The sequence below is a fragment of the Leptodactylus fuscus genome, chromosome 3, assembly GCF_031893055.1.
Source record: "Leptodactylus fuscus isolate aLepFus1 chromosome 3, aLepFus1.hap2, whole genome shotgun sequence".
Taxonomy (NCBI): Eukaryota; Metazoa; Chordata; class Amphibia; order Anura; family Leptodactylidae; genus Leptodactylus; species Leptodactylus fuscus.
In genome coordinates this window covers 197,320,682-197,332,982 of record NC_134267.1, presented here as the reverse complement: position 1 = coordinate 197,332,982, position 12,301 = coordinate 197,320,682, and the positions used below count along the sequence as shown (strand labels likewise).

General features: G+C 40.3%; 1 protein-coding gene across 1 annotated transcript; it reads left to right on the top strand.

Moving 5' to 3' along the window:
- The first annotated feature begins 3,660 nt into the window (after positions 1-3,660).
- SHBG (sex hormone binding globulin) lies at positions 3,661-11,598 on the top strand. Its single transcript, XM_075266778.1, has 8 exons — positions 3,661-3,774; positions 6,242-6,351; positions 6,708-6,897; positions 7,327-7,494; positions 7,684-7,849; positions 9,798-9,940; positions 10,469-10,694; positions 11,264-11,598. Exons 1-8 carry the CDS (start codon positions 3,661-3,663, stop codon positions 11,392-11,394), a joined length of 1,248 nt encoding a protein of 415 aa, XP_075122879.1. The 3' UTR covers positions 11,395-11,598.
- The last annotated feature ends 703 nt before the right edge of the window (positions 11,599-12,301 follow it).

Genomic DNA, 12,301 nt, shown 5'->3' with positions numbered 1-12,301 from the left:
GGTCCTACACTCTTTCACAAAAACAGGGCTAGAAGAGGCAAATGTGGGATCCTTGTGGGTGGAAGTACATAAGGATGTGACCGCTGAGGAAATACTTTTTGGCATAATCTGTTGACCACCACCCCCATCATAACTGAGGAGAGTCAGTTGTGTAAGCAAATTGAGTGGACAGCACAAGTGGGTACAGTGGTCTTGAAGGGAGATTCTAACTACCCGCATATTGACTGGAGTCATGGTCCTGCATCGTCCGCAAAGGGGAGGAAATTCATCAACTTGCTGCAGGACAATTTTATGGTCCAGTGGGTAGAAGATCCAACTACAGGGAATGCTGTGCTAGAACTGATCATCTCTAATAATATGGAACTTGGAAATGTCACTGTTGGTGAACTTTGGTAATCTCAAAATCCTTAAATTTTAAGAAGGCCAATTTTCCCAGGTTAAGGCCACTCTTCAGGATATAGACGGATCAGCTGTTGTCAGATACAGAGGTCAAGTGGATGATATTTAAATCTACATTATGTAAGTGTCTAGCAAAATGTATAGCCATAGGGAACAAGTCTAAACTTCTAAAATTACAACCTCCCCCCCCCCCCTACGCCATGCAAAAAAAAGAAACACAATGTCAGAAAAAGTAGTAGATTCCCTAAGTAATGGGAATCATAGGTTAAATTACATCATGCAATGTCAATCAGCTGCATCTAAAGCCAGCAGGATATTGTCATGTATTAAAGGGATTCTATCATTAGAATTCCCTTTTTAAACTTAATACAAGTTGGAATAGCCTTAAAGGTTATTCTTCTCTTACCTTTATTATTCTGACCTGCGCCGCCGTTCCTGAGAAATGTTGTCTGTCTTCCGTATGTAAATGAGTTTTCTCGTAGCACTGCCGGCGTCCCCAGTACTGCTTGAAAACTCTCCAGTGACGGTCTCTGTCTTTTTCTCCGACTCTGCCTCTTCTCTCACACTCCTCTTCATCCAAGAGCGCTGGCTGCGCGTGTCCATCAGCCATTTTCCTGTGGCTAAGGCCCAACTGTTTAGTTGCAGATTTACGCAAAAAGGATTTAAATCTGTTTAGGAGTACTCCCTCCGCCTGAAGAAAAAAAAAGGTTTAGACTAAGGATGCACAATTTGGGAAAGCAGATTTTTATTTATTTTTTTTGCCAAATCCAGGAGTAGATTGAAGAGACTGGAGAAGTATAAGAACTTCCTATTTATTTCATATTCCTTTTATAACCACTCCTGGCTTTGGCTCAAACTTCTGGAGCAAAATCTGCAACGAAAAAGCTGCTATGTGGGGCCTTAGCCTTAATCTCCATAGCCGACAAGGATTATTAACTGTAAGGACTGTGAATCTGTGGAATAGCCTACCCAGGAGCTGGTCACAGCTGACTGCCTCTATGCTTGACATGGAAGCAAATTTGAAGAAAATCCAGCACTGCAGTCAGGTATCCGTATAAAATAAAACTTAACTTTTATTGACTTGTAGTTGCTACATTAAAAAATCTGTGTGCAGCAATAGGAGTAGCTTCTGCTACGAGCATATACGTTGCTTTATTTTGGGCCCACAAAATTACGGGCGCAAAATAAGGCTGTGTATACGCTTGTAACTCCCATTGAAATCAATGAGATCTTTTTGAGCGTTCAAACTCTGACACGCCGTATACGTGCCAGATCACGCTCCATTTTACATCGTGTGAACGCACCCTTACACTGACGGTCACCATTGGAGTGTCCATTTGGCCTCCACCATATATCAGGGTTATGAAACGTTATATAATTTGCTACTATCCTTTGTTTTTAAAATAAAATTAAGAATAGCGTGCCTTCAATGAAAGGAAATACTCATTTTCATTCAGTCAGCTGGCCGAAAACCCGTAGAGACCTAATACTGCTCACAAATACGTTTACTACAGACGTACCAAACACTGTCTTGTGGGAATGACAAAATCACATGGGAATGGCATGTTTCCCTTTTTACGCACCAAATTTTTTTTTTTGTGTATGTAAACTTGTGCAGATGTTGTTAGAATTAATGTAATGTATGCCAAGGAACATTACTATGTCATCTTTGTAGACGCAGGACAGATGACACCGAGGGACATTCATTATACCCCATGCTTATTTTCTGGAGTAAAAGGTCACAAAACAGTTTGTGCTAAATTTTGTGCCAATGGTATTTTTATTCTGCCTTGCACTTTCAGTAATAGGGACTTGGAGTGGGCGGCTGTGGGCAGAGTCTTCAGGGGATATCCAGTATATAACAGTTTTGATCATTCTCCCCCACTGTGTTCGTCAATATCGGATCATTGGGGAAGGGGGGGTTCTGGATCAGTCTGCCACCTACCCCACGTTTCTCACATTCTTCCATCTTATTGTCTTTAATGGTTATGAGTCATTGATGTTCAGGTAGTTTTTTGTGCCCGTGGTGCATGGTCACCATCTGGGACTTTACTCGTTCAAAGGGGTTTACTCATCTCAGGATTTCAGCTGCCCTCCTGTCTCCTCTCTCCTCCACTTCCTGGTTTTCAGCTCATTCCAGCAAAGAGCTCTGCGCAGTTATCTCTGGATTTACATACACGGATTAACAGAGACCCTGCTAAAGAAACTTGACTAGCTTTTATCTGGGCTCAAAACTGAAAGCTATATGCAGTGAGATTAAAAGTAGAGAATATAGACGGCCAGGAGCAGGCCCTGAGCCATCATTCTGACCTGAGAACAGGCCTATGACCTAGGCAACCAGCTGTAACCACTGATAAGAAGGATGGTGTTGTATCTGGCAAACAGATAAAGCAATGTATTGGGAAAAACACTTCAGTTAGCTTTAGCCATAAGTGTGAATATGATACGTAACACAAACTCTGACTTAAAACAGAAAAAAAAAACAAGAGACTGACACGTTTAATAACATTCAAGGTTTAATAACTAACGTACCAGAGAACAGAACTTTTGGTGGTGTACCATTATAATACAGTCCCCAGACTAGCCCCAAAATTTATGTACAGACTCCAAACTGCACCCCACAATTACTATACAGGTATCAGCCAGAACCCCATCATTAATATAGACCATTGACTATACAAACACCAGATAAGATCCCAGATCAGAACACAAAACTATTGAAGACCTCAAACCAGGCCATAAATTATTAGCGACACCAACGCCATCTCGGCAATGGATTCAGTTATTCATGAGGCGAAAACACCGTTCCCTGGGATTCAGGTATATTTTCCACTGATAACTATTGTCAGGGGACGTTGGGGCAGCATCATACACATTAGATGATATGTTGACCAGGCAATATTGGCTTGGTGGACATTCATCTATAGTAATATGGCCACCCATCGATTGTCTCCAGTGCAGTAAACGTATTAATGGCGGTGGTTACAATTGCAAATTCAGTGCCAAACAATATTTTATAGCTAATAATATATTTTAGGACCATAAGACTATATTTAGGAGTGCAGATGGTCACACATTGGTGAAGGGTTAAATGTATGTCTTGTGTGTTCCTGTAAAACATCTGCAGGAGGCAGATACCGGGAACATGTTATGGTTGGAGCCAAGGTTGGCGTAGAGTAAGGGACATAAGAAGATCTAGTCTCCTCCTATTAATATATAAAGGACACAGAGCGAGTGATAACCATTCACAGCCTTGGGAAAATGAAGCTTCTCATCGGTGTGTCCGTACCGCTCATTGTGTACCTGCTTACCTATGGAGATCTTACAGTGGGGGCTATAGTGCCGGACCCCAACCAGGACCACACAGCAGCAAAGGTAACACTGTACTCTCCATACATCTTAATAATCAGATAGGGTGCAGGTTATCCATGCACCATAGCACCCAGCTCAGCACCTGATTACGGGTTTATATCTTTGACACCTACACAGATGTAGCAGAGCTGAATTTGTTGTCACAAGACAGGATCTGTAGTTTTATATAATAATGCCCAGTAAACTTCTGCTTTATTGTAATAAGTCACAAAAGATCCAGCCCTGGAGAGTTTAATAACTAATTCCCATCTGTATAGTTTTTGGGTTTTATCATGTATCATATTCGTTTTGTATCCACCATATAAAGAATGTATTGTTAGAAACTGTTCAAGGACTTGGATTATTCGGTAACATCGTGTTCACATTCATCTCACAATAACTATTTAGAAATCATTTTCTGCCGGAGCCTTTCGTACGTTTAACAAAGATTTTCAAAATCTGTTTTCCTAATTTTGTGTAATTTGTAGAATTTTTTTTTCCATTTATTTTTAGCCTGACATCCCCCCCCCATCCAAAAAAAAAAAGAAGACAATGAAAACTTTTGTATTGCTAGAATTTTTTTCAGTTTTTTTTTCTCCCTGTAAAGAAAATGCCTGAAAAAAATTGTAATGGAAATGCAAAAATATAAATGCAAAATAAATAAAAAAAAACAAAAGCAATATTTGCAAGGTTTTTCATTATTTAATATTGTCTAACCTGTAAAACCTGAATACTTGGACATTGAGGGGGTTCAGCAAAAAAAAAAAATGCCACTAAAAGCACCCAATATAAATAATATTTCCAAGGGAACCTAAATATTGGGATGAATTTTAATAGCGGCTTTTAGGTTTTTGCTGGGATCTGATGTTTTTGGCTTTGTGAATAGCTTTGGGAAATCATTCGTTCCATTAATAGGATTATCGTGTTCCTACAATGACTTAATAGTGGACGGGGATCAAATAATAAATCTATTATTATTGCTAAGACAGTATTAAAATGAAATACACTTTTTTATTTTTTAACATTAAAGGGGTATTCCCGACTCCGAAATGTACGGCATCTTTACATGATATTCTGTAAGTGTCACATACTGTACAGCAGATTCCTCTGGAGTAAAGAGATATTTGGGGTATTTTTGTGGTTTTTTTTATTCTGGTTCTGTAACTCTGATAGAAGTAAATAGGGATCTCTTTCCCCCTTTCTCTTTAGGGACCCCTGTTCTCAAATTAGGTGCAGGTCCTAGATGTAGGACTTGCATCTATGAGACATTTATGGTATATCCAGACATGGTAATACCCATTTAATGATAGAAATGAGCTTTCTTACAGCAAAGAGAATAAAACAAAAATAAAGGTTATTATAGGCCCGGTTCACATCTGCACAGGGGTTTTCGGTTCGGGGGTCCGCTTGGGGAACCTTGAACAGAAACCTATCCGAAAAAAAAAAAAAGCGGTTACCTTAGGAAACCACACGGACCCCATAGACTATAATGAGGTCCATGTGCTTTCCACACAAAAAATGTGGAGAGAAAAGTGTTGCTTGTAAGATTTTTCTCTCTACATTTTTCATGCGGAGAGGGGAACAGAATCCCCAAACGCAGATGTGACCTGAGTCTTACTTCTATTTAAGATGCCATATGATATACACTAAAATCAGTATTGTTTGCTATGTACAGTGGACAATTGGGATTTCTCTAACACACGTCCCATTACCAAAACTGACCTACAGACGTAGCGGAGCAAACCCAAACTTCTCACAGAAGACAATAAATAATGTTTATCTTTGGTTTTTATTATCTTTTCTGATGAGATATTAAGATGCAGCAGTTTAACCCATTGCAGTTTGGGATAACTCTGCTTCATCTGTATATACAGACGGAATAGCAAATGGAAAACTGTACAGTGAATAAAACATCCAAGTAGAAGACAGTAATAAAACGTAGAGATATTTCTGAATGGTTAGTCCAAATTTATGGCGTAGTTATTGGTGAAAAAGTAAATTCAGAACATGGGAAGTTTGGTGATAAATACTGCAGATTTAGTATAAAGCCCAAACATGATTACCAGGCCAATAATAGCGCCATCTATGGGGCCAATAAAAGGCACAGAAACAGAGCAGAAACCGATGGAACTTTGTAACAAGCTCGGTATCCAGTGAATTATACAATCTCAATAATTCTATAATATTATTGAAAATAATCATCTTAGTTTTGGTAACTTAGTTCTGACTACCTGGCTTCCCACCAAATAACAGGAGTCTCATTCCCCTTCCCAAAGGTAGCTACCTCTCCATTCACTGTCTAAGCCACTGTCGGAGATGGTCAAGCTCTGTACTCGGCCATCTCTGGCAGTCCCATAGTGAGGACAGGGGATAACATTACAACTTGGGCCAACCCTTTATAGGGACTTTTACTAACAGACATTATGGGGCACCCATTAGTTTATGACAAGGTTCTGAATGTTTTTTAGTTACTTTGGAGTGTGTTTTCCAGGTTTCATGTTCTGTGGAGAAGGTGGCGAGATCTTCAGAGAGTTTGTACATAGGGAATGGAGATGCCCAGAGCCTTCTGCACCTGGAATTCCAACTTTCCGAACTAACCAGGTATTAACCTTCCCATTGTGTTGTATAATTGTCTAAAATCTCCCATGTAGGTAGAGGGTCGCCTGGGGAATATAGTAAGTGGAACCAGAACATGAGGACTCAATGATCCTATTTAGTAATAATTAAGAGAAAGATGTTCTGCAGCAGTCAAGAATCTACTCCAAATTGCCTAAAAATGTTGTTCCCAACAGTATCCTAGCCTATCTTACCAGTGCCATCTGAGCCGTATACTGAATACTTAGATGCCTCTCTATGTTATTGATATAGTAGTCTATCGGCTGTATTTTTGTATATGGATGACTATACATTGTCGGTACCCATTTGGTCTAATGTGTTGACTCTCCTTTGGTCCACAGTAATCTCTCCTCCTTTGATTTTCGGACCTTTGATCCAGAAGGCATTATATTCTATGGAGATGTTGGAAAAAATAATTGGTTTGTGCTTGGGGTCCGGGATCGTCGTCTAGAGGTACAGATGAGTAATGGGAATGGCCAGATGGTTCTGTCCAAGTGGGGGCCAAACGTGAGCGATGGAAAATGGAGGAAGGTGAGATGAAATGACCCCCAATCCTGGAATCTACAATGATATAATAGGCACATATATATATATTATATAGACAGACTGTTACATAAACCATTCTCATACACTTCTCTCTGCCGCCATGTAATGTCATGTACTGTATTGTTCAGGCCTTGATTGTTAAAGGGGTTTTCCAAAAATTAAAGAGTACCTGTTACCCAGTGTGAAAAACCATCTGATGAGGATTTCGGTGTTTTGTTTATCCAAATCTGTTCAGCCATTCCAAAAATAAAATCCCTTTAAGTGTTGATACAGATTTGGATATAGTAGCCACGTAGGCAGTGACCCCAGAGAATCCACCATGTTACCGCTCACTTAGTCTCGGATTACTATATATAACATAATGTAGCTACAGCCTGTTACAGTAGTAATGCGCTGTGCTGTGTTGTCTTGCAGGTGACTGTGGACAGTACGATCAACACCATTGATGTGAGAGTGGATGGGGAGATTGTGGTCATGTTGACTTTCCACGTGAACAATGAGCTGGTGCCTCTGAGCTGCTCCAAACTTGGAATCATCCTTGGTGATCTCCCTCCAAACAGTGATGTCCAGCTTCTCAGGCCGGTACTATGTCATGACGCAGCCCCTTATTAGAAGATATTCAATGTACTGTTATTCCCTATATAATAAACTAATATATATGTTCAGATATAGAACATGTCCCAATAAATATCCTACCTTACATGACATTGAGAGCGCCATTATTCTATGCCAATATAACTGATATCACTTGTCCTACCACTTTTTGTCTAGCTCGCCCCCGCATTAGATGGCTGTTTGCGTAACTGGGCTTGGGTGAAAAAAAATACAGAAATCCTAGATAGAGCAATGGAGATCGAGGAGAATCGGCGCTGCTTTCAAAATGAGGAACCTGGAGCTTTCTTTCCTGCTCATGGCTATGCTATCTTCCATCCAGCCGGTGGGTTGTCTTCTCATATTCTTATTAGAGATGAGCGAACACTAAAATGTCCGAGGTTCGAAATCCGATTCGAACAGCCGCTCACTGTTAGACTGTTCGAACGGATTTCGAACCCCATTATAGTCTATGGGGGGAAAATGCTCGTTTCAAAGGTAGGCAACATTCGATAAAATTATACTTACCAAGTCCATGAGTGACGGTCGGGCTGGATTCTCCTTGAAGTCTTCTCCCGGCGCAGCGCCCCCGCGGCGTCTTCCGGCTGGAATTCACTCTGCCTAGGCATCAGGGCGTAGGCAGAGCCGACTGCGCATGCGCGGTCTGCTCTGCCGGCCTGACACCTGAGCAGAGCCAACTGCGCATGCGAGGCCAATCAACGCTGTTTCTGCATCGAACCTTAAACTTCGAACAGCTAGTAGTGTTCGATCGAGTACGAGTATTTCAAATACCGTAGTATTCGATCGAACACTACTCGCTCATCTCTAATTCTTATTTAACCACTTCAGTACTGGACTATTTTCCCTGGTTCAGGACCAGACCTATTTTTGGATATTTTATACACGCGGTTTTGAGGACTTTTTTTCCCTTTGAGTTATTCAAATAATTTTTCTGTCTTTTTTTTGGATGACACGCAGGGCTTTATTTTTATGATGATTTTATTTTTCCATTTTTTTTTTTCTTTATTTGAATATCCCAGAAAATGTAGACAATAAGGACGTGTTTGTTTTTAACATTTATCATATTATATTAAATAAAAGCGCTACCAAAAGTTTTCCCTCTCCCTTAGGGTCTGTTCACACTGAGTTTTTTGGCAGCGGATTTTGAAGTGGAATCCGCCTTAAAAACTGCTGCCAAAAACTGCTCCCATTGACTTAAATGGGAGCTGCTCGCTTCTTTTTTCTGCTAGCTAGTAGCGAAAAATAGAAGCAAGCTGCCCTATCATGCTGCGGATTCCACAGCTGCGGCGTCCACGGTGCGAGGCTCCCTCCCGATTAGGCCCATTCATTTGGGCCTAATCCGGAGCTTAATGCCGTGATGAGATGCCAGACGGCACACGGAGTGTTCACACGCGGAATACAAATTCTGCTGTGTGAACATACACTTTTATAGTTTTTTGGGGTTTTTTTGTAGGTGATACACATTGTTTTGTCACCAGAAGGCAGTCTAGAATCTATGATGTGGGCATAATGTTGGTGTTATTTTTTTCTTTTAATTTTTTTCTTTTTTTTTTATATACATTGTGCCCCCATAAGGTCATTAGAGTCTTTTGGGTAACATTTTAATGTCACTTTTATTTTTCTCTGATGATTTCTCCTGTTACTGAAGCTGATATATTTGCCCCAGTTGCAGGAGGAATGCAGCCCCCTATACTATACTGCAGAGGTGATCCTGGTCTTCTAAGACCCAGCAGCTCATACAGTCCCTGTCCCTCCTACAGTCATGAACGGTGATAATCCGTCCCTGTCTACCCTACAGGAGGTCTGGCTTTAGTAACAGCCATCCCACTCCTAGAATACTTTGCAATCTGTTTTCTTCTCCACTATTCAGCTCACTTACAGAACTCTATGGAGAGTGTTGGAGTAGGAGGATGATAATAGATTTATCCCCTCATTCTGTGCACTGGTATCCTGTTATCTTGAATAATAGCTGTGTTAAGAGTGGTACCTGAGTCACAGAGTAGCAGAATGTAGCAGATGCAATTGTATGTTTTCCAGCAGTGTACTCCTCCCCATCCCCTCTCCATAGACTAACATAGAAAAGGAAACTTAGCTTGATAAATGGAGAAGGAAGCATATTTCTCAAATAAGACACATCACAAAGTTTCTTATATTCACCTGTACTAATCACTTATGCAGTTATTTTATAATTGGAGTTACATTTTAAGAGTGTCATGTCATAAATATCTATTGTTGGAATACAACTTTAATTTTTGTAACTTTTATTCTTGTAGCATTTCCAACAAGAGGCACAGATTCCTGGATACTGACCGTCCAGCTCTCCTTCCGAGTACAAGAAGGTGGTGGGGTCCTGCTCCTATTGTCTGGTGCAGGGAATGTTTCTGCACTGACAATAACTTTGGATTTAGAGAAAGAAGTAACAATCCTTGATTTTATCATTGTTTATTAACATTTTTAGCTAAAATCTTATTAAAGGGGCTCTATCATTGGGAAAAGTCATTCTTAACTAAACACATCCTTGCATAGCCTTTAGAAAGTCTATTCCACACCTACCTTTAGTATGTAAATTGACTCAGTGGTTTCTGAATAAGTCCGTTTTTATTCATATGCTAATGAGCTTCCAGCCAGCACAGGAAGTTCCCAACAGCACTCGTCTCTGCTATTCTCTCCTATCTGTGTTTGCAAACAGGAATCTAAGTCATCAGCATCAGCAGCAGCCTATGCTGTATACACCCATAGGAAACAATAGCAAAGGGGGTGCATGATGTATCGTGCACCAGTCTAATTAGCATATGAATAAAAACGGACTTATCCAAATACCGCTGAGGCAATTTACATACTAAAGGTAGGGGTGGAATAGCCTTTCTAAGGGATATGCAAGGATGTGATTAGATAAAGTTTTTGAGTTAATCACCTATGTATAATACAATGTCATTGCCCTCAGGCTCTGGAAGTCTCCCTGCTGGGGAAATTAGCGCATTCATTAAAGTTTCCACCTGGAGTATGTCTTAAAGAATGGCATACTGTGAATGCTGTGGTCCAGTCCAATAAAGTTGTCCTGAGTACCTCAGAGGCCTCATCATCCATGGACATTCTGCCAGCGGACTTCAAGGCTTTGGAAGACATATGGCTGGATCCTGAGTCTCATATTTCTATTGGAGGCACTTCAGGTAGATTTTGTTTGCCTAGACCAGTCAACATAGAAGAATGATGTTCCTTATGTTTCTTTTGAGAAACCTCTATGCTTTTCTGTTGTGTTCTGCCTCTTTTCTTCAGTCTCTTTTTCTCCTGTGTTCTGTCTCTTTTCTTCGGTCTCTTTTCTCCTGTATCCTGCAAAGAATGCTCTTACCTGCAGAAAGTTTGGCGGGCCAAGTATTGTTGTATGACCTCTTCTCATGGGCTGGGATGGTGGAACATAACACCTTGGTCCCGATACGGCTTCTGATGGATTGTCATGTGACCAGTCTTATCCATCAGCAGCCATATTGGGACAGCAAGTCATGCATTGCATGGCTCATAACACCCCAAGGGGTCATGACCTCTACATTGGGAATGTGCCATCACTTCATGATTGATGGGATCCAGTTAACTATTTAACGGTTGGTCTTCTTCTATGGTCTGTGAAAACCCATTTGGCCATGCAGATACACAGATTGATAATATGTACTAGTATATATTTATAACATGGTAGTGCACTATTTTTTCTATATCCTAACTCTGAAATTCTTCTATGCTACAGAACAAGGTGAGCCTGGCACACGTTTCTCGGGTTGTCTGAAGATGACTCTACAAGGAACATCTGTTGAGTTTGACTCCGCTCATTACAAACACCCTCATATCCACAGTCACAGCTGCCCATTGGCAATATAGTGAATCAAGTCAAAGTGTTCATTGGCGTCTCTGCGTGTTTGATTTTTTTTTTGCACCGATTTTTGTCCATTATATTGACCTTTTATTGCTGGATTTGTAGAGAATTGTGGACAGTTTCTGAGCTATAAAACATGTTTTCTCAATGGTCTTTTATTACGGCTTTGTTTTTACAGTAACTACAATACTATTCATATCTGATTTACTAAGAGCCACTAGTACCGTACCAATGACTGTGTATGTGACATGTATTATTGCTCTAAATAACTATTAAACCAATAGAGGATTTCAGAAGTTATTATATGGGCCCACTTGTTACACATCGGCTTTTGTGGAATCCAGAATATAGTGCAAAGTGTTATTTTTGGGAAAAACAAATACAAAAGACCAATATAGTATAAAACAATGTATTATGTACTTCTTATTATCTGCTTTCATGGCAGGAATATCTATAGTGATCACTACTGAGAAGTATCTCTTCATATATCAGTAAACCTGACAGCTGAATATTGTTTTCTGTCACATGGATGTATACATAAGAAATAAATCGGATTTACATCTGGATGACTAACTGTCTTTATTAATAGACATCTGACTGATCTATCGATATAAGGTGCCAAGGCCAATACAGTCAAGATGGTGAAAGATTGCGGACATTGTTTTCAAGATCCTTGCAGTCATTCACAATAGGAATTAGCTGTTTTTGGGATTGTCTGCCCCCCCCCCCCCCCAGACTTGCTGCTATTTCCAAAAGCGCAATGGTTTTGGAAATCACTGTACATATTTTTCTGCAATGTGTGGATGGGATTTGCTTGACTTTGCAGGGACAGTAAAACGTTACAGTTGTTACTGCTGCATTTTAGCTGCACCAAAGTGCACCGCTTACACCAAAGGAGTTTTACAGGATAGG